Here is a 23,042-nt window from a genome sequence, read left to right as displayed (position 1 = left end):
GTAAGCAGTGGGTTGAATTAGAGGCGGATTCATCCAGACTTCATTTGCGCACACTGCCGTGGTGCTCTAAAATCGCTCGCTCCCCACATCCAACAGTGGGCCCTACGTTAGAGACATGGAAACGACTGCGTACTAAACCTGAGATATCCTCTGTGATATCGCCACTTACCCCTATCCTACATAATCCCCTTTTTCCCCCTGGGACTTTAGGACCTTTCATTTCTAGATGGTCGAGGGCTGGGATTGTTCGAATGAGTCATCTGCTGGCAGATGGTAAATTTATGTCATTTCCAATCCTATGTGCTAATACTTCCCTTACTGAGGAATGCTCTTGGGCCTACATTCAGGTACGATACTTCGCTTCATCTCTTGGGAGCCCTTCAGTATTTGCCAGAGAATTGACGCCCTTTGAATCTATGTGCTACCATCGTACTCCTCCCACACATTATCTCAGGTATTTACAAGATCTTGTTACACAACATATTTTCTACTGATCCTCTTTTTGTTGAGGCCTGGGATAGGGATTTTTTCAAGTAAGGGTATTCAAATTAACTGGGACAAGGTCTTTCAAATCACCAAGGTGTGCTCAGATAGTCTGGAGGTTCGGGAGACACAATACAAAGTGTTGACAAGATGGTATCGCTGTCCTGTCTTCTTACATAGATGCTTCCCATCGGTGTCCCCTCTCTGCTGGAGATGTCTTCAGGAAACAGGAACAATGATACATATTTGGTGGGACTGTCCATTAATTTCTCCCTTCTGGTGTAAGATAATAGCCTTGGCTTCTGAGATGTTAGGATTTACTGTTCCAACGGGACCTGATTTTTGGTTACTATCCCATACGCCTTTCTCTGTATATAAAAAATCATTACTTAAACATATCAACAATGCTGCAAGGGCAGTGCTGCCAGTTCGCTGGCGCTCTCAGTTTCCCCCTTCGTTATGGGAATGGTGTCAACGTCTCGATTTCTACATGACCATGGATGATATACTCTATTCAGCCCCTGAAAAACATTCAGAGTTTACGACTCTGTGGTGCAATTGGATTGAATTTAAATCAACTGCTTCGTACGCAGCCCTTATCCCACGAACCTAGCTCATTTATTTACTGATTTTACCGATGCCTGGTGTCGGAAGATGTATGCTTTAGCATGGGTCATCTGCCTTGCCCGCCCTTCCCCCTCCCCCTCTTTCCAAAAATTTCTTTCTCTCTTTTTCCCTTTAATTTTTCTGGTCTAATTTGTTATCTCTGTGTTTTATTTGAGAAAATGTGGTTTTTGCTGTCCATACGGTTGTCTGCAGAAGATTTAACTGTGGATACAACTCTCTCCTTTTCCTTGCTGATATTTAATGTTTGTTTTATTGTTTCGAATTTTCATCTGCAAGGTTTACATGTATTAATGTTGAGAAAATAAGGAAAATGTATAGATTTCATATCACTATTACTTGATATAACAAGATGTTTTTTCTCTGAAAATAAAGAATTTATATTAAAAAAAAGAACTCAATCCTTGTATCAGTTGGGCCCCTCCCAAGGATTACATGATGGTGGTTGGGCTTCCTGTAGCAGTGGTTGTCCAAAACGTAGCATCAACCACTTAAACATGTTAACAGATCAGTCTTAATTGTGTTCTTATATTTGCTTTTTCAGGCCAGGAAAATCTCTTGACCCCCTGTTACAAATATGGAGGGCCTAGTGGTTCTTATGGGCCTATAAATCCCATTCTGAATGACACTTATGACTTTATGTACAAATTCTTTGAAGAAATTAGCAACCGGTTTCCTGATCAGTATGTCCATTTAGGAGGGGATGAGGTTGACTTCACTTGTTGGTAAGTTCTATTTGAAAAAACACATTTTGAGCCTCTATTATTTCCACATAAACAAGACTAGGTATTTGTAATCTTATTCCTAATTAGTATTCAGTGGTTTCTCCCTTTTTTATTGAAGGTGTATAGATTTGGGTGGAGTGCAGAACGGGGTGATTAAAGAATATCAATATTTAATGTGGAAGTTTAGTCCTAAAGATATAGGGCCTGATTCAGACCCGTTCGCTATCTGCGTATGCAAATTTTTCAAAGTGACGCCACAGGAAGCAATTGCTCGCCAAGGCATAAGCACGCCTACCATGTCTTAGCGAGCGGCCACTTTGTGTATGCTTACGCCCAATCGCACAGGCAGAGCCGCCCACCAGCAACATGTCATCTCCAGGAAGTGTATTAAAACATTGCTACATCGAGCACCATCAGATGTGAACACAGTGCTTGAGGTAACTTTACCGTACCGCAAGCATTGCGAGGAAATCTGTGTAATAAAACGGCAAGTGACGTGTACTATGACGCTGCCTGTTAATTATGCACGCCTCTAAAACTGCGTTAAAACACCCAGGCACGCCTGCATTCGCATCTCCAACCCCTCCGTTATTAGTGTCCTGCCCCTGTTATCACCCACAAACTGCCTCTCCTGTCACTCATTACCCTGGGCTGCCTTTGCTGGGTGAGCGAGAGGGTTACGATCGCAGTGTGTAGTTCGCGCGTACGCAGAACATCGGGCCGCTTGCGAATGCACAGCGCGAGCGAGCGACTCGGAATCAGGCCCATAGTCCTAGCTAGATTTGTTTACTGTGGAGTAGTAAAGGTTAAGGTGAGATATGGTCACTCTATATAATAGATTAATGGCTTTTAGTAAAGATTCAGTTTAAGGACCCCAAAGAAAACACAAGGCCACTCACTATGGTTGGAGTAATACTATATTATAATCTCCAGATACAGAAAGGATTCTTTTCTGTGAATGCTTTGGAATGCTCTCCCCAAGATCTGGTTAGCAAACTGTAGAAAAAAAATGAAGAATGGATATGAGATTTTCTTAACCAAAAGGAACGCAAAGTAAAATAAAATACAAAGTAACTGTCATTAATAATAAATTTGACTACTGTGTTTGAAAGTAGTTATTGATTGATTTTTTGTTTTGTTGGATATATACTGTACAATTATCGGCCAGATAATTGTATATTTGGTGTGGGCGACCGATCTGAAAATATCGATCAGTCGAGCATGCCAGATCACCCAGGATGCCAGTTTGATGCAATTTTCTTTTCTAAGTGAAAGTTGTATGCATCGGGTAGTGTGTGCACTGCCACGGCCAACTGATGGACATTTTACCTGTTCCTTTACAGAGAAAGGGAAATGTTACAGATATCGTGGCCAATACATTGTGAGTTATCTCTGTCTATGGCCACGATATCAGGCAGTCACATAAAATGCCTGTCTGTCTGACAGGCATTTTATCTGTACATGTATGCCCATCTTTTGTTTTGTTTTTTTGGTAGTTTTTTGTTTTTTTTTCTGTGAGAATACTTTGACTACAAACAAAAGTTCAATAGCCTAGTTGGATCTTCCGTTGAGTCTCCCACATAGAGCTGAGTGGGCACTGAGGGGAACAGATTACTCTAACTTGTGGGATTTTTTTTTTCTGTATGTGTACCAAAAGTGGGGATGAATCTTATTGGCTCTCAATGGTGGTTCTAGGTATCCAGCTCATTTTCTCATGAGGTTACCCTCCTGCATTCACCTGCTCTGTAACAAAACGTTGTCTAATGTCAAGTGCTGGATATTGTGTACATAACACTGGTAGCTGGGCCCTGGGTGGATAACCAGGAGGGGTACAGCATGAGTTGTAGACTGTTATGTAAATCTATATGTTCTACAGGGGCATCCTTATGTGGGTCTAGTCTGGTCCTTAGAAAACTAACTGAACAGAATTCTGTGAATAGAATGTACAAGACCTGTTCGTACACTATGCACTCCTTATGTTCTCATGGACCTGTTCCCAGTGTAAGTAGCTCTGCAAAGATAATAAAATTAGATATTTTTCTCTCTTGAAGGAAAACCAATCCAGATATTATCAAGTTCATGAGTGACCACGGCTTTGGTACAGACTACCGTAAGCTGGAGTCTTACTACATTCAAGAGTAAGGTTTTTTTTTTTTTTTTTTTTATGTCTTTTTGAAATAATGTCCACTTCTTTTTATTGATTTTCTTTTAAATGTTGATCCAAATCGATGTAAAGTTCACAATATAAGATAGTGGCAGCAACTAGCTTTGTATCCACAGCACAGTAAGTTAGGTGGTGTGGTTTTCATATTACTGATAACTTTATTCCCATTTCTGTATGTAAAACTTAGAATGGCAGCTCTCCTGGGAATATAACATACTCTATACTACTATTTAGAAAATAAGTGAAGTTTTACTGTAGAAAAATGTATTACCCCAGCCAGTTAACTGAAGGGTGCAGAACATATCAATGCATAAATCTAGGGTAGCCATGTTAGTAGCAGCTGTAACAATGCTAGTTGTATGATATGGCAATTGAGCATAATTATATGAATATTTCAGTCCCTTCCTGTTTTACATTTTCTGAACCCTGTATGATGAGTCCACTTTCCTGTGTCAGTGCAGGGGAGATGTCATTTCCTTCTCTGATATCTACAGTATGCGTGTGACCTGATCTAATGAGCCCTATAACAGCTGCTGATGTACATGTTATGTCACTGCTGATAAATGCAGCCTATGACTGCTAAGTCCTCTATTCCCTCCATATAATAGGAGTGGTAACTACTATGAATGACTGACGTGGCAGTAGCATAATGTACATATAGCCCTAGGCCGATCCACCATATTCCTGAAACCCCATTACTGCATATCTGCCTACTAGTGGGGTGCTTACAAATCATTTCCATAGAGGAGGCATTTGTATGTAGATGATGTAGTAATCAGAGGAGAGGGGAACAATTATTATGGCAGTCCTTAAGGGCAGCCTGGGAAATGGAGCGGCTTATGTTCAGGACTCCCGTGGTGTGATAACAGGCTGTCATGAACATGACTGCAGGAAGGCACTTCTTCTACTTGTGGGACAGAGACCTAGGTGGGTAACTGCCTGTATGTACTATGTAGTGCCATCACATCAGCACAGAACGTAATGTAATAAACCTTTGTGTCTAACAGCCGTGATATTCATCTCTTCTTCCAGAATATTGGGCATAGTGTCGTCGCTTCATAAGGGATATATGGTATGGCAGGAGGTATTTGATAATCATGACCAGGTACAGTATGTTCCACTTATCAATTGTATTTCATGTGAATCCGTTACTGCTTCACAGTATTTTTGATCAAGCTAGCCTGGAGTTGTCACAAGTGGTGTAAAAATCCTTTTTTAAGGTCTATAAAGACACTTTTATTTATATTTATTGTATGCCCTAGATCAGGGGTTCCCAACCAGTCCTCAAGGTACACTAACAGTCCAGGTTTTAAGGATAGCCATACTTGAGCACAGCTGAGTTATTTTGATTTAACCATCTGTGCTCAAGCATGGATATCGCTACAACCTGAACTGTTATGCTGCGTATACACACATCTATCTGTGCAATCTGTCTGGTGGGAAGGAAAATCTGGTCTGTTTCCCAGTGTTTAGGAGCAAATTTATATTGTTTGCTCCCATATATTACCAGATTTTCTTCTTTAGGGTCCATAGAATCTACCTTGGGGTATGTAGTTGGAGAGATCCATTGCACCAACAGCTTACAGCTTTAAAGTTCCCAGCATGCACTGGTCCTCCTCCCAATATACCCTGCCTCCAGCCACAGGAATTCAGTTGTTTTGGTTTGGTGCTCAGCAAGTATCCAGACGCACTTGTGTCCCAGGCTTTTTCTATTGATTTGCCTTTTTTAGTTTTTTAAACTTCTGAGTTGAGCGGTACTAAAAGCCGAATAGGACGCAAGTACTGCGACTCAATCTACCTCTGCCGATGCTGAAACGCCAATACAGCTATATACCCTGAGGATTTCGGTAGGCCTAAGCTAGGTTTAGCTAGCTGCGTCGCTGGGGTCCGGACTGCGATCGGATTCACAGAGACGGCAGGTAAACTATTCCTCGTGAGGGGAATCGTGCACAACGCAGTCCAAGCCTCCGGTGTAGGAGACTCGCTAGATGCGGGTGAAGGCCTCGTCTAACGTGTACTCTCTCTAAGGCTGCCGGGACCATATCGTCTGTCGCCGTGGAGGGGTAGTAGACACACTAGTTAGTGTCTACTACTGTGAGGCCAGCATACCCGTGCTGTCAATCGCAGCTATGGGGAGATAGGCACTCCTCCCCCCCCCCCCCTGACCCAGACGCAACTTCCGGTGACTGATTCCCGCCTCTGGGTTGCTACTTCTGACCACCTTGTGTGTGAGACGTTCGCATTTGTGTGTACTGCTGCAAGCTGGTTGTCTCAGAGGTCTGGTCTATCTCCCTGTATACCTCTCCTATGGGTCTGTTTATAAAGCGCTCTATAACCATGCCAATACCCCTGCGGGGCTGGTCAGTTGATTCAGAGTCAATTTGCAATAGCAGTTGTTTGTATTTAGTGTGTGTGTGTGTGTGTGTGTGTGTGTGTGTGTGTGGATCTGTCTTTTGTTTTTCAAACTGTCACTTCTATCTATCACTGTGATTCTCCTCATCCCTCTGAAAAGGTGTGTGGGTTTTTTCATATGTGAAGAGGGTCACATTGCATTTATACTGTACACCTTATACCGGTCACACATTTGTCATGTCTGAGGGTAAAGATGAGAAGGATGAGCCTCCGGTGCTCAAGTCATGTAAATCCTGTTTTGCAGGCCTGTCTGAACAGGATTTTGTACAAGATTTGTTGTGTAGTGCCTGTTGTAAACAGCTACCTTTCCTATCTTGTACACCTGCACCTACACAAGAGCCATCCTGGGTGGCTTCTTGGTCTCAGGTTTTGACGCATATGGTGGACAAGGCCGCAGCGTCACGTTCTCCTACCATGATATTGCCTCCTACTGTGGGATACCCACAGCAGTTGCATCCCTCCTATGTACATGTCCCCTATGAATCCCTGTTAGTTTGATTCTTCTGCTAACTCTATTCAGAGTATGCTGCCATCTATAGCCCCTCACAAGTGGTACAGGTGAATAGACCAGTGGCAGTAAAAAAGCAGGGGTATAAGAGGTTCTCTTCAGATGTTGCCTCAGGATTCTGACTCAGCCACCATCACACTCTGATACTCAGAGTTCTGGGTCTTACTCATTTGAAGAAGACAATCAATCCTCTGTGGATGTCCCCTCTCTGGTGAGAGCGGTTAGATCTGTCCTCAGAATTTGGCGGAACCTCCTCTTCCTCTATACGAAGACTCCGGTCTTTAGGCGTCAGACTGAGGAAAATAATCTTTAGCCACCTTCTGAGCAACTGACAAATCTCATATCTGAAGCATGGTCTACTCCAAATAAACATTTCCATACTTCAAGGAATTTAACCTCTCGATACCCATTTGCTCAGGGTGAATGTAGCAAATGGGAAATTCCTCCATCAGTAGATGCTCATGTGACTAGATTGATCAAGCGCTATGTTACCCATTCCTGCAGCATCCTTATTGAAAGGGGTTACAGATACAAAAATAAAAAAAACTTGATAATTATTTAAAATCACTGTTTTCATTATCTGGGACTATTACCAGGCCAGCTATGGCTGTAGCTAAGGCTATGGAAGAATGGACGAAGTCTCTGGTGGATAGCATGCCTAATGCTGCCAGAGAACAGCTATGTATATGGGGGAAGTGGTCATTGACGCAGGTATCCTAGCTTCTATGGTATCGGCAGCTCGAAGAACCCTTTGGCTAAAAACCTGGAAGGCGGATACAGGTTCCAAGAAGGCCCTGCAGTCCTTCCCTTTTGTTGGGAAGGTACTGTTTGGACCGGAGCTTTATGACAGTGTCTTCTCTGGCAACATCTAAATCTGCTGGGTTGCCATCTACGACTACTCCTACTTATAGGCAGGCATCAGCTCTGTCCTTTCGCCCTCAAAGTGGGGCAAAGGGACAGTCTTCCTCTAGACAGGATGATTCCCACAGGAAACTGCAGACCAAGCGCCCTGATTCCAAGACGGACGGTAAGCCCAATGCCTGATTGGGCGGGCCTTCCCCTGGGGGGGGTCTCAGGGTTGGAGGCCGACTTCTACAGTTTCTCAGGCATCGGACCATGACAGATGCTTGGGCTCGAGAGGTTGTCTCAAGGTTATACCATCACGTTCCTGAGGCATCCCCCTCAAAGGTTTGTTGGTACAACCCTGCCTTTAGACCCGGTCAGGTACTTGGCCTTCCGGGAGTCTATTGGGGCCCTCATGAGGTCAGGAGTCATAATCCCCGTTCCTGTGACGCAACAGGGATGGGGTTATTATTCACATTTGTTTTTGATTCAGAAACCAAATGGGTCACATCACCCTATCCTGAATCTGAAGTCTCTCCAGATTCATCCATGTACCCAAATTCCATATGGAAACCCCATAGGCAAACGCAGGGGGGGTTTCTGTCTGCCTGGAAACCCCCCTCCCAAGCCCACACCATGACCACAATAGAAATGGTAATGTAATAGAATTTTACTAGTGCTGCATGTTCTTCACAGTATCACAAATGAAATAATTAGCACCACCTGTGGATCTTTTAACATGGATCAGTCATTAATAAATAACCTGTGCACCAACTAGGAGATATGGAAAACATTCACTGTTAGGGATATAGAGCCCAATATGTACATATATGTCCAGGGCAGTACTAGGTTATTCTGCTGCTCCCCCACCAGTGACGGGGGGCAGGGTGCCATGTGCCACCTGGGCCGCAGCGTCATGCGGGCCATCTGTGTCATTGCGACACAGACTGCACCGCGTGTGTAGCGCTGACCAGACTAGTTCGGTCAGCGCTACACAAGTGATAAACACACAGCCGCTGGCTCAGGCAGCTTATGTGTTTGTTTTGATCAGCAGCCAATGAGAGTCTGTCAGACTCTCATTAGCTGCTGCTGCGCCCACTGCGGGAGCCGCTCCATCTTCCGGCTCCCGCAGTGGGCAATGGGAGAGGCGTCATGTCATGACGTCTCTCCCATAATGCAGAGCGGCCCGGCCCGGGAAGGACAGACTGAGGAGTGGATGGCGACGGCGGGAGCGGGGATTCAGGTAAGTGTTTTTTATTTTTTTTATTACGTGTCTACTGGGGGAGGGGTGGGCATTACAAGGGGGGGACTACTACTGGGGGCAATACAAGGGGGGGACTACTACTGGGGGCACTACAAGGGGGGAACCACTACTACTGGGGGCACTACAAGGGGAGGGGACAACTACTAGGGGCACTGCACTAGGGGACTACTACTAGGGGCACTAAATAGGGGGGAGGGGGCCACCACTGGGGCTCTATAAAAAGGGAAATACTGGGGGTACTGCATAGGTGGTGACTACAACTGGGGCCACTATTTAAGGGGCACTGCATAAGGGTTACCACTATTGGGGGCCTTACTTGGGGGGTGGACTGCTACTGGGAGCACTATATAAGGGGCACTGCATAGGGGGTACCACTACTGGAGGCCTGTTTAAGGGGGTCCTCTCCTGGGGCACAGGGGGGCACTGCATATGGGCAGTGGGGGGGGGGGGGAGCCGTAGCACGCACGTTCTTCGGGCACCCTGGCTAAAATAAAAAGCATTCAGCCGGCTAAAATAAAAGCATTCAGCTCAGGCAGGATGGCCCTACTGCCATATATAATGGCTCCTGTGATTGCTGGTCCTCTTTATGCTGGAATTATGACACACAATATATTTTGTATGACGCATATTAAAGCTGGATAAGTGATAATTATACCCTCTTCATGGACAGGCTACACTCACTCTAAAATCAAGCATTTGGAAACCCCCCTCTAGAAATCCTGCGTTTGCCACTGAACCCTACGGTCAATTATGCTGGCAATGGAGGCTGGAGATTTCATGGTCTCCCTGGACATACAGGATGCATATCTGCATGTTCTGATTGCACAATCCCACCAAAGATTTCTGAGATTGGTGGTAGATCTGCAACATTACCAATTTCAGGCTCTACCATTCAGGTTGGCCACAGGCCCTCAGGTATTTACCACGATAATGGCAGTTATGACGGCTCATCTCTGACGACAAGGGGACAGGATACTGCCATATTTGGACGACCTCCTCATATTGGTACAATCACAGGAGTTGTTACAATGTCATCTTAAGATGACCATTGTCTGCATACAAAAGCATGTCTGGATAATAAATTGGAAAAAAGTCCTTTCTCCAACTCAGCGGATGGTGTACTTGGGGGCGTTGCTGGAATCTCTGGGCAAGAGGATTCTACCAGAGGACAAGATTGCGGCACTACAGTCTCGTGTTGCAGTCTACTCTGCAAGGAAAGGGTGTCGGCTCCATGGTATCCACATTCGATATGGTGGCTTATGCCCAGTTCCACTCCAGATCCCTGCAGCAATGGATTCTGTCTCATTGGGATGGTCAGTATCATCGCATAAAGTCTGAAATAATCCGCATCTCGCCAGTGGTTCGTCTCTCTCTCACTTGGTGGCTGGAGACGACTCATTTAGACAAGGGTCGTCCGTGATGGGTCCCAGATTGGGTACTCCTCACCACAGATGTAAGTCAGCGAGGATGGGGAGTGGTGACCGGGCATCACACCTTTCAGGGAAGGTGGACAACTCAGGAAAGTCACCTACCGATAAATATCTTGGGGCTTCATGCAGTGCACAGAGCGCTCAGGACCTTCTTCACGGCAGGCCTGTGCAGATTCAGTCTAACAACGTAACCACCGCGGCCTACATCAACCATCAGGGAGGCACACGAAGTCCGGCAGCCATGAGGGAAGTGGCGAACATTCTGCTGCGGGCAGAATGCCGTCTTCAACAATCTCTGCAATATTCATCCCAGGAGTCCTCAACTAGGAGTGGACTTCCTAAGTCAGGACATACACGCCGGAGAACGGGCTCTTCATCCGGACGGCTTTCAACTCCTGATGGACAGGTGGGGACTACCAGACGTAGACCTCATGCCATTGCGCCACAACCACAAGGTCCCCAGGTACGGTTCCAGAACGAGGGACCCCTCAGCCGCCTTCATGGACGCTCTGGCGGTGAGGTGGAACTTCAGGTTGGCATACAGTGCATCCAGAAAGTATTCACAATGCTTTACTTTTTCCACATTTTGTTATGTTACAGCCTTATTCCAAAATGGAATAAATTAATTTTTGGCCTCAAAATTCTGCACACAATACCCCATAATGAAAACGTGTAACCTTTTTTTGCAAATTTAATAAAAAAAACTAAAATCACATAAGTATTCACAACCTCTTGCTCAATACTTTGTTGAGGCTGTAATTTCTGCCAAAGGTGCATAAAGTCTTTTTGAATATGATGCCACAAGCTTGGCACACCTATCTTTGGGCAGTTTTGCCCATTCCTCTTTGCAGCACCTCTTAAGCTCCATCAGGTTGGATGGGAAGCATTGGTGCACAGCCATTTTCAGATCTCTCCAGAGATGTTCAATTGGATTCAAGTCTGGGCTCTGGCTGGGCCACTCAAGGACATTCACAGAGTTGTCCTGAAGCCACTCCTTTGATATCTTGGCTGTGTGCTTAGGTCGTTGTCCTGCTGAAAGATGAACAGTCGCCCTAGTCTGAGATCAAGAGCACTCTGGAGCAGGTTATTATCCAAGATGTCTCTGTACATTGCTGCATTCATCTTTCCCTCTATCCTGACTAGTCTCCCAGTACCTGCCGCTGAAAAACATCCCCACAGCATGATGGGGAGTTTGACTGGGGCGGTACACCTGTCAAACCGTAACGCAGGTGTCCTACGGCGAGCTCAGGGAGGACAGAAACCTCCCGTGGAGCAGAAGGGCATGCTTCACTGTAGGGATGGTATTGACTTGGTGATGAGCGGTGCCTGGTTTCCTCCAAACTTAATGCCTGGCATTCATGTCAAAGAATTCAATCTTTGTCTCTCATGGTCAGAGTCCTTCAGGTGCATTTTGGCAAACTCCAGGTGGGCTGCCATGTGCTTTTACCACTATACCATACAGGCCTGGTTGGTGGATTGCTGCAGAGATGGTTGTCCTTCTGGAAGGTTCTCCTCTCTCCACAGAGGAATGCTGTAGCTCTGACAGAGTGACCATCGGGTTCTTAGTCACCTCCCTGACTAGGGCCCTTCTCCCCCGATCGCTCAGTTTTAGATGGCTGGCCAACTCTAGGAAGACTCCTGGTGGTTCCGAACTTCTTCCATTTATGGATGATGGAGGCCACTGTGCTTATTGGGACCTTCAAAGCAGCAGATATTTTTCTGTACCCTTCCCCAGATTTGTGCCTCGAGACAATCCTGTCTCAGGTCTACAGACAATTCCTTGGACTTCATGCTTGGTTTGTGCTCTCTCACATGCACTGTCAAGTGTGGGACCTTGATTTTGAAAGGTATACACCTGTCTATATAATGTCCAATCAACTGAATTTACCACAGGCGGGCTCCAATTAAGCTGTAGGAACATTTCAAGGATGATCAGTGGAAACAGGATGCACCTGAGCTCAATTTTGTGCTTCATGGCAAAGGCCGTGAATACTTTATGTACATGTGATTTCTTAGTTTTTTTTTTAGATTTTCGCAAATTTAATTTAAAAAAACAAAAAAAAATACTGTGTACAAATTGTCATTATGGGGCATTGTGTGTAGAATTTTGATTACAAAAATGAATTTATTCCATTTTGGATTAAGGCTGTAACATAAGATAATGTGGAAAAAGTGAAGCGTTGTGAATACTTTCCGGATGTACTGTACCAGTTTCCCCTGATCTCCCTCCTTCCAAGAGTCGTCAGAAAGTTCAAGCAGGAAGGCGGCAGGTAAATTCTAATAGCTCCTGCCTGGCCCAGGAGACATTGGTTCACCGATCTGACGTGTCTATCCATAGGCGGGCCACTTCCACTGCCTCTACAACCGGATTTGCTAGTGCAGGGTCCCTGCCTATATCCAGATTTACCTCAACTGGCTTTGACGGCGTGGCTCTTGAGGCTTCTTAAAGGCCTGCTTCTGTGATCCACATGATTATGAGGGCAAGGAAGCCTGCTTCAGCCCGCATGTATCATCTGGGCATTCATATTTTCGTTGGTGTTCCCAAAGAAAATATGACCCTAAGGTTTCAAGAGTACTTGCTTTTCTGCAGGCTGGATTAGACTTAGAAACCTGAACTCTCAAGGTAGCCAGGCAAAGACCTGCTTTGTCAGTTTTGTTCCAGCGCAGAATTGCTCCTCTGGCAGATGTGAGAATTTTTGCAGGGGGTGCTCCGACTGCAACCTCCATTTGTCCCTACGGTAGCATCATGGGATTTATCCTTGGTTCTCAGGGCGCTGCAAGCTCCCCCTTTTGAACCTTTGGATAAGGTGGACTTAAGATGTATGACAGCAAAGACACTTTGCTCCTCGCTATCTCCTCAGCTCGTAGAGTTACTGACTTGGCAGCACTGTCATGTCGCTCTCCATATTATTAAATTTTCATCAAACTAGAGCTGTCCTTCGTATTAGGGCTGGTTACCTTCCGAAGGTGGTATCCAGTTTCCATATGAATGAGGAAATTGTAGTCCCAGCTTTTCAGTCTTCAAACCTGCCTACAGTTGAAGCTTCCCTGGATGTGGTTCGAGCCCTTTGTTTCTACATGGATCGTACCAACTCAATCAGGAAATCAGATTCGCTCTTTGTGTTTATATGGGTTTCATGAACGAGGCTGGCCAGCAAACAGACTTTGGCTCGCTGGCTGCGTACGACTATTGCTTAGGTCTATATATAGGCTGATCTCCCTGTTCCTAACAAGGTGACAGGACATTCTACTGTCTGTAGGACCGTCGTGGGTGGTTAGACATGGCGCCTCGGCTGAACAGCTGTGCAAGGCAGAAACTTGGTCTTCCGTCCATACTTTTATCAAACTCTATGCATTTGATACTTTTGCCTAGTATAAGTTCTGGTATAACTTACCTCAGCTAACTTTTTCTTCGAGGTCCATAGGGTCCACAGGCCACCCACCTGAACGCACCTGGCCTCAGTTGGGATCTGTTCTTTTGCTTTTTTTTTTTTTATTTTTGTATCCCTGATTCCCTCTTTGTATTTTCAGTGTTTCTTGGGTACATTGTACTTCTCCAGTTTCCGTCTCTTGGCGTTAAGCTTGTTTATTATTATTATTATCCTTTATTATCCTTTATTTATATGGCGCCACAAGGGTTCCGCAGCGCCTTACATAGTACAGAAACACAGTACATAAACAGTTGAACAGAACAAGAAAACAGTGTCATACAGTTTAAGACACTACAAGACAAGTACATGGTATATAAACACTGCTGCAACAGAAGCAGGATGGCAAAAGTCACGGGTTAGGTGCTTTTGAGTATAGAGCAGATAGTATAAGTAAAGAAAGGATAAGCACAAGAGGATAGAGGGCCCTGCTCGTGAGAGCTTACATTCTAAAGGGGATGGACAGACAGGGGTGACACAGATGGTGTAGACAGTGAGCGTGGGACAGAGGGTTAGGACGACAGATGGCTGGATTCCTATTTTACAGTATGTGTGGAAGTCATTTGAATTAAGATTTACGCCACTGACATTCTACTTTAAGAGGCAGTTTTTGTAGGTGTTTGTGGAGAGCCATGGCTGTTATATCAGTTTACGTGAAGTCTTACGGGTGGCGGAAGCCACTTCATGTGGGGCTATTTAGAGAGTGTGGTTAACGTGTGAACCAGCAGTCTCAGGTAAATGTCGAAATTGGTGAAAGCAGTTATTGTAAAGAGATGTTCAGATGTAAAATAATAAGTTGTGATCGAGTGTGAATTCTATAAGGCACATTTATTGATTTGGAGGGTGATGGGAGACATCTGAAATGCCTGTGGCTGGGGGCGGGGTATATAGGAAGGAGGGCCAGTGCATGCGGGGAGCTTTAAAGCCATAAGCTGTTTGGTTCAATGGATCTCTCCAACTACATACCCCAAGGCAGATCCTGTGGATCCTATGGACCTCGAAGAAAAAGAGTTAACTGAGGTATGTTATACCATAACTCTAATTTTCCTTCCCTCCAGACAGATTGGATAGATATGTGTAGGGGTGTGTGCCTTGAGGACAGAGGTTGGGGATTGCTGCCCTAGCTAGATCTTCCTGGGAACCCCCCTCAAATTTGCTAAAATAAGAATACTTGATTATAGAGTGCAGTGTTTAGAAGCGGAGTAATTTTTTTATTATTATTATTATTATTATTATTATTATTATTATTATTATTATTATTATTATTATTATTGGACTGGGGTTTTGGTGCACAATGTGTTTTGTAGGGATAGAGTATTACATAATCTGTCACCATCCTCCTCTGTACGTTTTCTGTTTTTCATGGTGCTTTTTAGGTGACTGCAAATTCTCCATTATCTACTAAGTGTGAAGGAGTTAATTTCATATCATGTAAACTAATCCTGTCACACAATTCTCTCCAGAATGCTGATATGATATGGTTACACATTAGTCTGTGGCTGCTGATAGGCCAGGTTCATTTTTGTGACTTTTATTGAAGTCTTTATTGAGTGTTTAAAAAATAAAAAAATTTGATATTCTAAAATAGACCTGTGTGAAGCATTGGAGGTAGAAGTATTGTTGGTTAGTGTATGTAGCCAAAAAGACTGAGGGCCTGATTCAGAGCCGCTCGCACGATGTGTATGCAGATTGCGTAGGCAGTGCTATCGCACAACAATGCATTAGCACGCCCAGTATTTCTTAGAGAGCGATCACATAGTGTATGCAGACACCCACCAGCCTGTTTTAAGACACCCACTTGCAGAGTCGTAACTAGACTTTTTGGTGCCCTGTGCCAGAAAGAGCATTGGCGCCCCCCTCATTTTTCAAAGGGACATAATGCACCCAAAAAAGGGCCATGGCTTCATGGGGGAAGGACCAGGGAAGAGATAGGAGAGGCCAGGAGGTGCTGGGGATGAAATAAGAGGAAGCTACAAGCAAGAATGATAATAAACAGAAATTTGACAGGCCCAAACAGCGCCCCCTGACCTGTGGTGCCCTGTGCGATGGCACCGGCCACACTACCCTAGCTACGGCCCTGCCCACTTGTGCAAGTCATGTCCCAGAAGTGTTTGCAACCATCAGTACATCTGGTAATATCAGATGCTATCGCAGAGTTTGAGGTTGACCATACCCTGCCGTAAGCACTGTGATCACTTCAGTGTAAAAACAAGCCAGGTGACGTGTACTATGATTCTGTCTTTTAATTATGCACACCTCCTAAAACGCTGTTGAGCTGCTCAGGAACGTCTGCGTTTGCACCTCCACTCCCCCGTTTTTAATGGCCAGCCCCTGTTACCACCTACAAACAGCTTCCCCTCTCACTCACTCTGCTGGGCTGTATGTGCAGTGAGTGAATGCATTGTGAACTTTCGCTAAGGTATGCATGCGCACAATGCATACTCTCGCTGCTGCCGATGGTATGCAGTGTGTATGCATCTTAGCGAGCGGGTCTGAATCAGGCCCTGAGTTCTCTTCCACCCATTTAGCTAGGTAGGAGTGACTGGCTTTAACATTCCTATTCAATTCTAATCTTTTGTAATCCTTACAGATTAACCCAAACACTATAGTGGAAGTGTGGAAGGGACAAAACTATCAGGAAGAACTGTCCAATGTGACTGCTGCAGGGTTCTCTGCTCTCCTCTCAGCCCCCTGGTACCTAGATTACATTAGTTATGGCGAGGACTGGCAGAAATACTACAAAGTTGAGCCACTATTTTTCAATGGTTTGTTAACTTTTTAATATTCATATTCTGACTTTTATAAATTTGTTTTTCCACTCCTTTATTAATCTAGTTAATATAAGCTTGTGACTACTGCTCACATTCTACGGGCTATGTTAAAGGACACTTGTGAATTGTATTATCTGGTATTCCATTTTCTGCTCCCATATCCCATGGAAACTAAAGAAAGCTGCACTGACCTAATGGATATGTGTCTGGCTCAAATCACATCCCCATTCAATGCTGGAGGTACCAGTGTCGTCATGTTCCCACTAGACTGCGGACAGGGCGCTGAGGGCACCAGCAGGGAGCCTCTGTGCTCCCAAATAGGTGGCGCAGCCAGGGAGGGGTATGTCCTCCAATTTGTCACACATGGGGGCATGCCCAGCACTTACGGAGGTACTGTGCTTCCCCCAAGCTCTCCCTTCACGTTGAACAGATGCCATGCTCATGCGCACGGCGTCTATTCACCTGGTGGTGATAGTTCACCAAAGCCTTACCCACCCGCAGTGTCCTTCCTCTAAAAGGGCAGGGCACATCTTCCCCTTTCTTCTTTGGGGTCCATGGGGTCCACAGCCTTTACGTTGGGGTATGAATCCCGGTCACCAAACAGTTAACACAAACAAGCTCTCTGCTCCCAGGATGCATCGGGTTTCCTCCTCATATACCCCACCTCCTGCCTCAGGTAGCTTGTTCTTCCTGTTTGGTGTGTTCACCACATAGACGGGATTGCTGGAGCAGTCCTGCAGACGTGTAACAAAAAAAAAAAAAAGTTTTACTCTCTATCTCAGCGGGTGGTCTGAGCTGTCCTGGAAGCAGCCTCGCGCCTGATTGGAGGCGCACTGGCCACGTGCTGCAACTACCTCCTCCGGCGCCGCACTGCTAGCCTTGGCAGGGGCTTCTGGCTCTGGACCGCAACCGGATCAAGGGGATGGCCGGTAAGCAGGTGGCCGCTGACGCCGGGACCACGTGGCGGTCCGGCCTCAGACGGTGAGACTGGCCGGAGGCGCGCTGCAGTCAGGAGGCATACGGCTTGTTCTCCTAGCCTAGACCGCCGGGATTTGATGTTCCTGACCAGCCGGCAGCTTGTAGCGGCGGCCAGGTCAGTTTACCGGGCAGGTCCAAGCAGCATAGGGGAGGTACGCTTCCCCCGGCGGCCCCTCCCCCAATCCACATGCTTGTTCAGTCCTCTGGCACAGGTGATTGTGGATTGCTCCTCCCAGCCTCCATATAGGGCAGCCAGAGTGTATGTCAATCGCACTGCGGTCGCCTACCTAAATCATCAAGGGGCCACGAGGAGTCGGGCCGCCTTGGCAGAGGTATCAAGAATCCTGGTATGGGCAGAGACTCATCTGCCCACGATATCTGCGGTGTTCATTCCAGGAATCCTGATTTGGGAGGCCGATTTTCTCAGTCGGCAAGAGATAAATGCAGGGGAATGGGGCCTACATCCACAGGTTTTTCGGAACCTTGTGGACAGGTGGGGTCTACCAGAAATAGAGCTGATGGCATCAAGAAGGAACAACAAGGTTCCTAGGTACGGATCCTGGACAAGAGATCCGAGAGCCGAGTTTGTAGACGCACTGACAGTAAAGTGGTGTTACAAGCTGGTATCTGTGTCCCCCGTTTGCTCTTCTGCCCAGAGTGGTCAGAAAGATCAAACAAGAAGGCAGCACCGTCATATTAATAGCTCCGGCATGGCTGAGACGGCACTGGTTCTCTGCCATTGAGACTGGATCTGTTGCTACAGGGTCCCTGCTGGTACCCTGATCTTCATCGGCTATTTTTGACAGCATGGCTCTTGAGGCCTCAGTCTTGAGGGAAAAGGGGTTTTACGGACGATGCTGAAGGCACGGAAATCATCCTCAGCCCGTATATATTATAGGGTTTGGCATACTTTCTTCCAGTGGTGTGAACTGAAAGGGTATGATCCACATAAATTCCTGATATCTAGAGTGCTGGATTTTCTTCAAAGCGGTCTGGAAAAAGGGCTACATTGGCCTTTTTAAGGGTACAGGTGTCGGCTCTTTCAGTCTGGTTCCAACATAAAATTGCTCTGAGACCGGATATAAAGACCTTTTTTTCAGGGGGTGTTGAGGATTCAGCCTCCCTTCGTTTCCCCGGTTGTTCCGTGGGACTTGACTTTAGTTCGGAAGGTTTTACAGGCTCCTCCATTCGAGCCTTTTAAATTCAATAGACATCAAGTGGCTAACAGCAAAGACTGTATTCCTCCTTACTATGGCATCTGCACGTAGAGTGTCGGATTTAGCTGCGCTTTCCTTCCGGGAGCCGTTCTTGATATTTCATCAAGATAGAGCAGTACTACGTACTAGGGAGGGTTACCTTACGAAAGTGGTGTCTAAATTTCATATTAATGAAGAAATAGTAGTTCCAGCATTTCAGGGCACAAGTCTCTCACATGTGAGGCTTCCCTGGATGTGGTACGTGCATTGAGAATATGTTAAACGCAAGAGCAAATGGAGGAAGTCTGATTCACTTTTGTGCTTTATGGTTGTCATAAGCATGGCTGGCTAGCCAATAACAGACACTGGCCAGGTGGATTCGCATGGCAATTTCATTGGCTTATACACAGGCTGGAATGCGTGTGCCGGATTCAGTGACTGCACATTCTACTAGGGCGGTAGGTCCATCATGGGCGGCCCGCCGGGGTATTTCTGCTGAGCAATTATGTAAAGCAGCCACGTGGTCTTCCATCCATAGCTTTGTCAAATTGTATGCCTTTGACACTTTTGCCTCTCAGGATGCCTCCTTCGGGCATAATATTCTCCTCTCTTCCGAGAGTCAGGAGCGTCCCCGCCCGTAGGGTTAGTGCTTTGGGATATTCCCATCATAATGGCTGTGGACCCCATGGACCCCGAAGAAGAAAATAAGAGTTATGGTATAACATACCTTTAACTCTTTTTCTTCGAGGTCCATGGGGTCCACAGGACACCCACCCAGACGCACCTGTAGTTCTGGGGGAGGTTTTCCGTCGTTTCTTCTCTTGAGAGTCTGGACTCGTAAGTATGGGTCTTTTCTTTCTTACCCTGTGTTTCTCTGCCTGCTTGAGCTTGGCAACGAACTGGCTACCTGAGGTAGGAGATGGGGTATATGAGGAGGAAACCCGGTGCATCCTGGGAGCAGAGAGCTCGTTTGTGTTAACTGTTTATTGACCGGGATTCATACCCCAACGTAATGGCTGTGGACCTCGAAGAAAAAGAGTTAACAAAGGTATGTTATACCATAACTCTTATTTTTAAAATCGGGCAGGGCGCAGCGCCCCGCTAACACAGCCTAGCTGTAACACTAGTGTCACTTGTCTGTTACCTTGGACAATATCATGCCCGGTTTGTACTTCGATAATTTACACTGCCTTGCCATAAGCAGCCTAGCCAGTGTTCAAAATGTCAGATTACAACTAATGCAGGTCTGGACATTTCCAAGACGTGACCGTACGGTGACGCCACCTGCCATTACCTTTACATACGGCTATCCCATAAATTTTGGCACTTCAGTGTATATAGATGTAATTGCTGTACTCAGATGACATAATTACGTAGAGAATACAGAGGGTAAAGGGCTCTGCTCGTGGCAGGTAACAATCTAGAGTGGCTGTAGGGGGGACTTTGGCTGGCAAAAGAGAATGACTTTGGTTTTGGAAGGGTATACAATCAGGGAACCGGCTGCCTTAATGCAGCCGTAAAGATGTAGACGCCGGGAGACCACCGCCCAGCATCCCGATCGAAGGGATGCCGGGCGCCGCGAGTGGACAGCCGCGGGGGGGGGGTGTGTGGTGTGTGTGTGTATTAGGTTTAGGCACCCTTAAGGAGGGTTAGGGGGTTGGGTTAGCTTATACTTGCCTTAGGGACGATCGGGATTTCCAGCGCTGTCGGGCTTCCGCTCATCTGTCGGCCAGGCGCTGCCGGGAATCTAGCCATGCGGCCGGCGGTTTTTCATACCGATTCATTTGGAAGTATAGACTTTCAGGAAGTGTTGTGACATCCCGGAAGAGAGCCGGCAGACATAAAGGAGGACTTTTATCATAGAGGAGGCAAGGAAAGCCAACAGAGCGGAATCGTTATGATTTACCAGCGGATGGGATGCCGGTGGTCAGAAGACCGACAGCAGCATCCCGATGTTGAAGATCCCGACAGGCCGTTAAGTAGCTTAACCCTCCCCCGGGTGTTGCCTAACCCCCTCCCCGCAGCCTAACCTAACCCCATTCCCGTCCTAACCCCCATACTTCCCTTTGGATGCCAACGTCAGTATCTTAGGGCCTGATTCATTACAGATTGCAACTGCGATTATGCACGGTCTGACTGCGATGATATGCTAATCCACTGCGATTGCTATGCCGTTGCAGCACTACCTTACACCTATCCGTATTGTATAGCAAGATTGCAAAACCATCGGTAACATCGAGTACAATCTGATCCTTGCGCACACTTGCACAAGCTCTGACCTTACTCAGAAATTGCTAACCTCATCACATGCACTGAGTACTCTAGCTGTGTATGGCATTGCAGTGTATAATCTATACATGCCCCTGCAACGGTGTTCGAATGCACTGGCACGCCTGCATTTTGACGACAAACCCAACCCCCCGTCACCACCACCCAAACGTCACTTCCTGTCAATCACTTTGCCATGGGTCTGTGTAGTCTCTGCGATTGCAGTCCCAATTTCAGTGGCTAGTTTGCGCACGAGCACTGCGATGCATGCACACAATATGTAGTAATCGGCCAATTGCGTGCATATTAACTGTGTTCCTTGCTGAATCAGGAAATTAAAATGATAGGCATCATGCCTATGTTCTGTGTGTGACTGCGGGCGCATCTGCATGCTAAACACTACGTAACGTAGCGTTTCGCATGCAGATACAACCACACTCGCTCACAGAACATAGACATGCCTCAATCATTTTAATCAGCAGAAGTTGCTTGTGCTATCTAGTGGCATTGTTGTGCGAATAAAACTCAAAGGTAAAAAAAACTAACAAAATTACGCTCGGCGCTACTGAGTCACCATGGCATGGTGCGACTAGAAGGGCTGTTTAATGCGCAAGGAGGAGATTTATGTGGACCCATCTATATTGAAGTCATCCAGCCACAGAACCTGTCATTCATGTGTCTCTGCTTAAAGGGATAGTAGGCAAGATTAAGTATAGTAAATACATTTTCTCTTGCAGCAAGGCTGGGGAACACTGGACCATGGGATTGTAGGCTCGGGCTGGAGCTGGCACCTAATTAGACAACTTTAAAAAGTAAGCTCCTCCCCCTGCAATCCCACAATTCCAGTTCCCTGCTGTAGTTTAGCATATTTATTTGTAAATGTATAATGTTTATTTCTACTGAGGTCTGTGTGAGTGCTGGTGGCTGTGGTAGCTGTCAGTCTGCTTGCCGATGAGGAGCCGCAATGGGGGGTACGCATCACAGGACCCCCCAAATAGCACTCTGGTCTATGTTGAGACCACCTGGGTCCAGGGATCTGTGCACAGTCGCCCTTTTAGTGGGTGCCGGCGGAGTGCAATCCTAAAATGGCGCCCGCCATCTTGCAGGGGCTATTGTGGCAGCTCCCCTCACATACGAGCAGGGGGAGCGTACACGCTACAGGCTGCCTGCGGTTGTCGAGCTGGACAACAGTTTTCCACATAAGGGGAAGTGCTGTGTCTCAGGAGAACGGAGGAGGCAGAGCTTCCATCGCTGCGAAACCACCCCCCCCTCCTGCACAGTACAGCCAAGGAGCCTGCCTACAGCAGGGGATGCACAGTTGCCATTCATCAGCAGGGACTGCTGCATTCTCCTGCACTGCATATGCCTGCACTACTCCTTTCCTCTGCAGCTTCGGTGTCGGCTACTGGAAGGCTAAGTACTGTACATGTATTAGCTGCCTTTGTACATGTACAGTATTAGTTGCCAATGTGCATGTAGTAGCGGCCTATGTAATTTGTTTCTTTCTACTTCAGGGTCCATAGGGTATCCACAGGATACCTTGGGGTATAGGTGTGACGTCAGTCGCAGGGCACCAAAGAGTTAAGCTTTCAGCCTCCCAGGATGCACTAGGTCCCCCTCCTATACCCCGCCCCCGGGCCAAGGCACCTCAGTTTAGTTTGGTGCCCGGCCGGAGTCGGGTGCACCTGTTGGAGTGGGGGCTAGAAGAGCCCCTGAAGCTTATTCTTCATGCAGCTGTGGCTGCACAACTGGATGAACAGCATGGACAGTCAGTCCTGACGTCCATGCTGTCTTCCCTACACCCCGCCGGTACCAGAACGCCGGTACTGATCCGGGGATGCTGGTGGGCGTCTGGGGTCACAGCTAGCGGTGACCCCAGATGCTCCGGACCATGGCCGGATTCAAGGGGGACAGAGGTAAGCAGCGGGGTCCCGCGGTGGGTCCCCGC

General features: G+C 46.7%; 1 protein-coding gene across 2 annotated transcripts in view; it reads left to right on the top strand.

The window, feature by feature from the left end:
- Nucleotides 1-23,042, top strand: part of HEXB (hexosaminidase subunit beta) — a 69,345-nt gene that overhangs the window by 25,695 nt on the left and 20,608 nt on the right. The window contains exons 8-11 of one of the 2 annotated variants that reach the window (XM_088443746.1): nucleotides 1,652-1,832; nucleotides 3,884-3,970; nucleotides 5,029-5,101; nucleotides 16,472-16,646. In XM_088443746.1, the coding sequence (XP_088299872.1) occupies nucleotides 1,652-1,832; nucleotides 3,884-3,970; nucleotides 5,029-5,101; nucleotides 16,472-16,646 (516 nt within the window). The remainder of the gene's footprint in view (nucleotides 1-1,651; nucleotides 1,833-3,883; nucleotides 3,971-5,028; nucleotides 5,102-16,471; nucleotides 16,647-23,042) is intronic. The other variant, XM_088443747.1, reaches the window with a different exon arrangement.

The sequence above is a fragment of the Taudactylus pleione genome, unplaced genomic scaffold (assembly GCF_031769625.1).
Source record: "Taudactylus pleione unplaced genomic scaffold, aTauple2 ptg000333l, whole genome shotgun sequence".
Lineage (NCBI taxonomy): Eukaryota > Metazoa > Chordata > Amphibia > Anura > Myobatrachidae > Taudactylus > Taudactylus pleione.
This window is presented reverse-complemented; position numbering and strand designations above follow the sequence as displayed.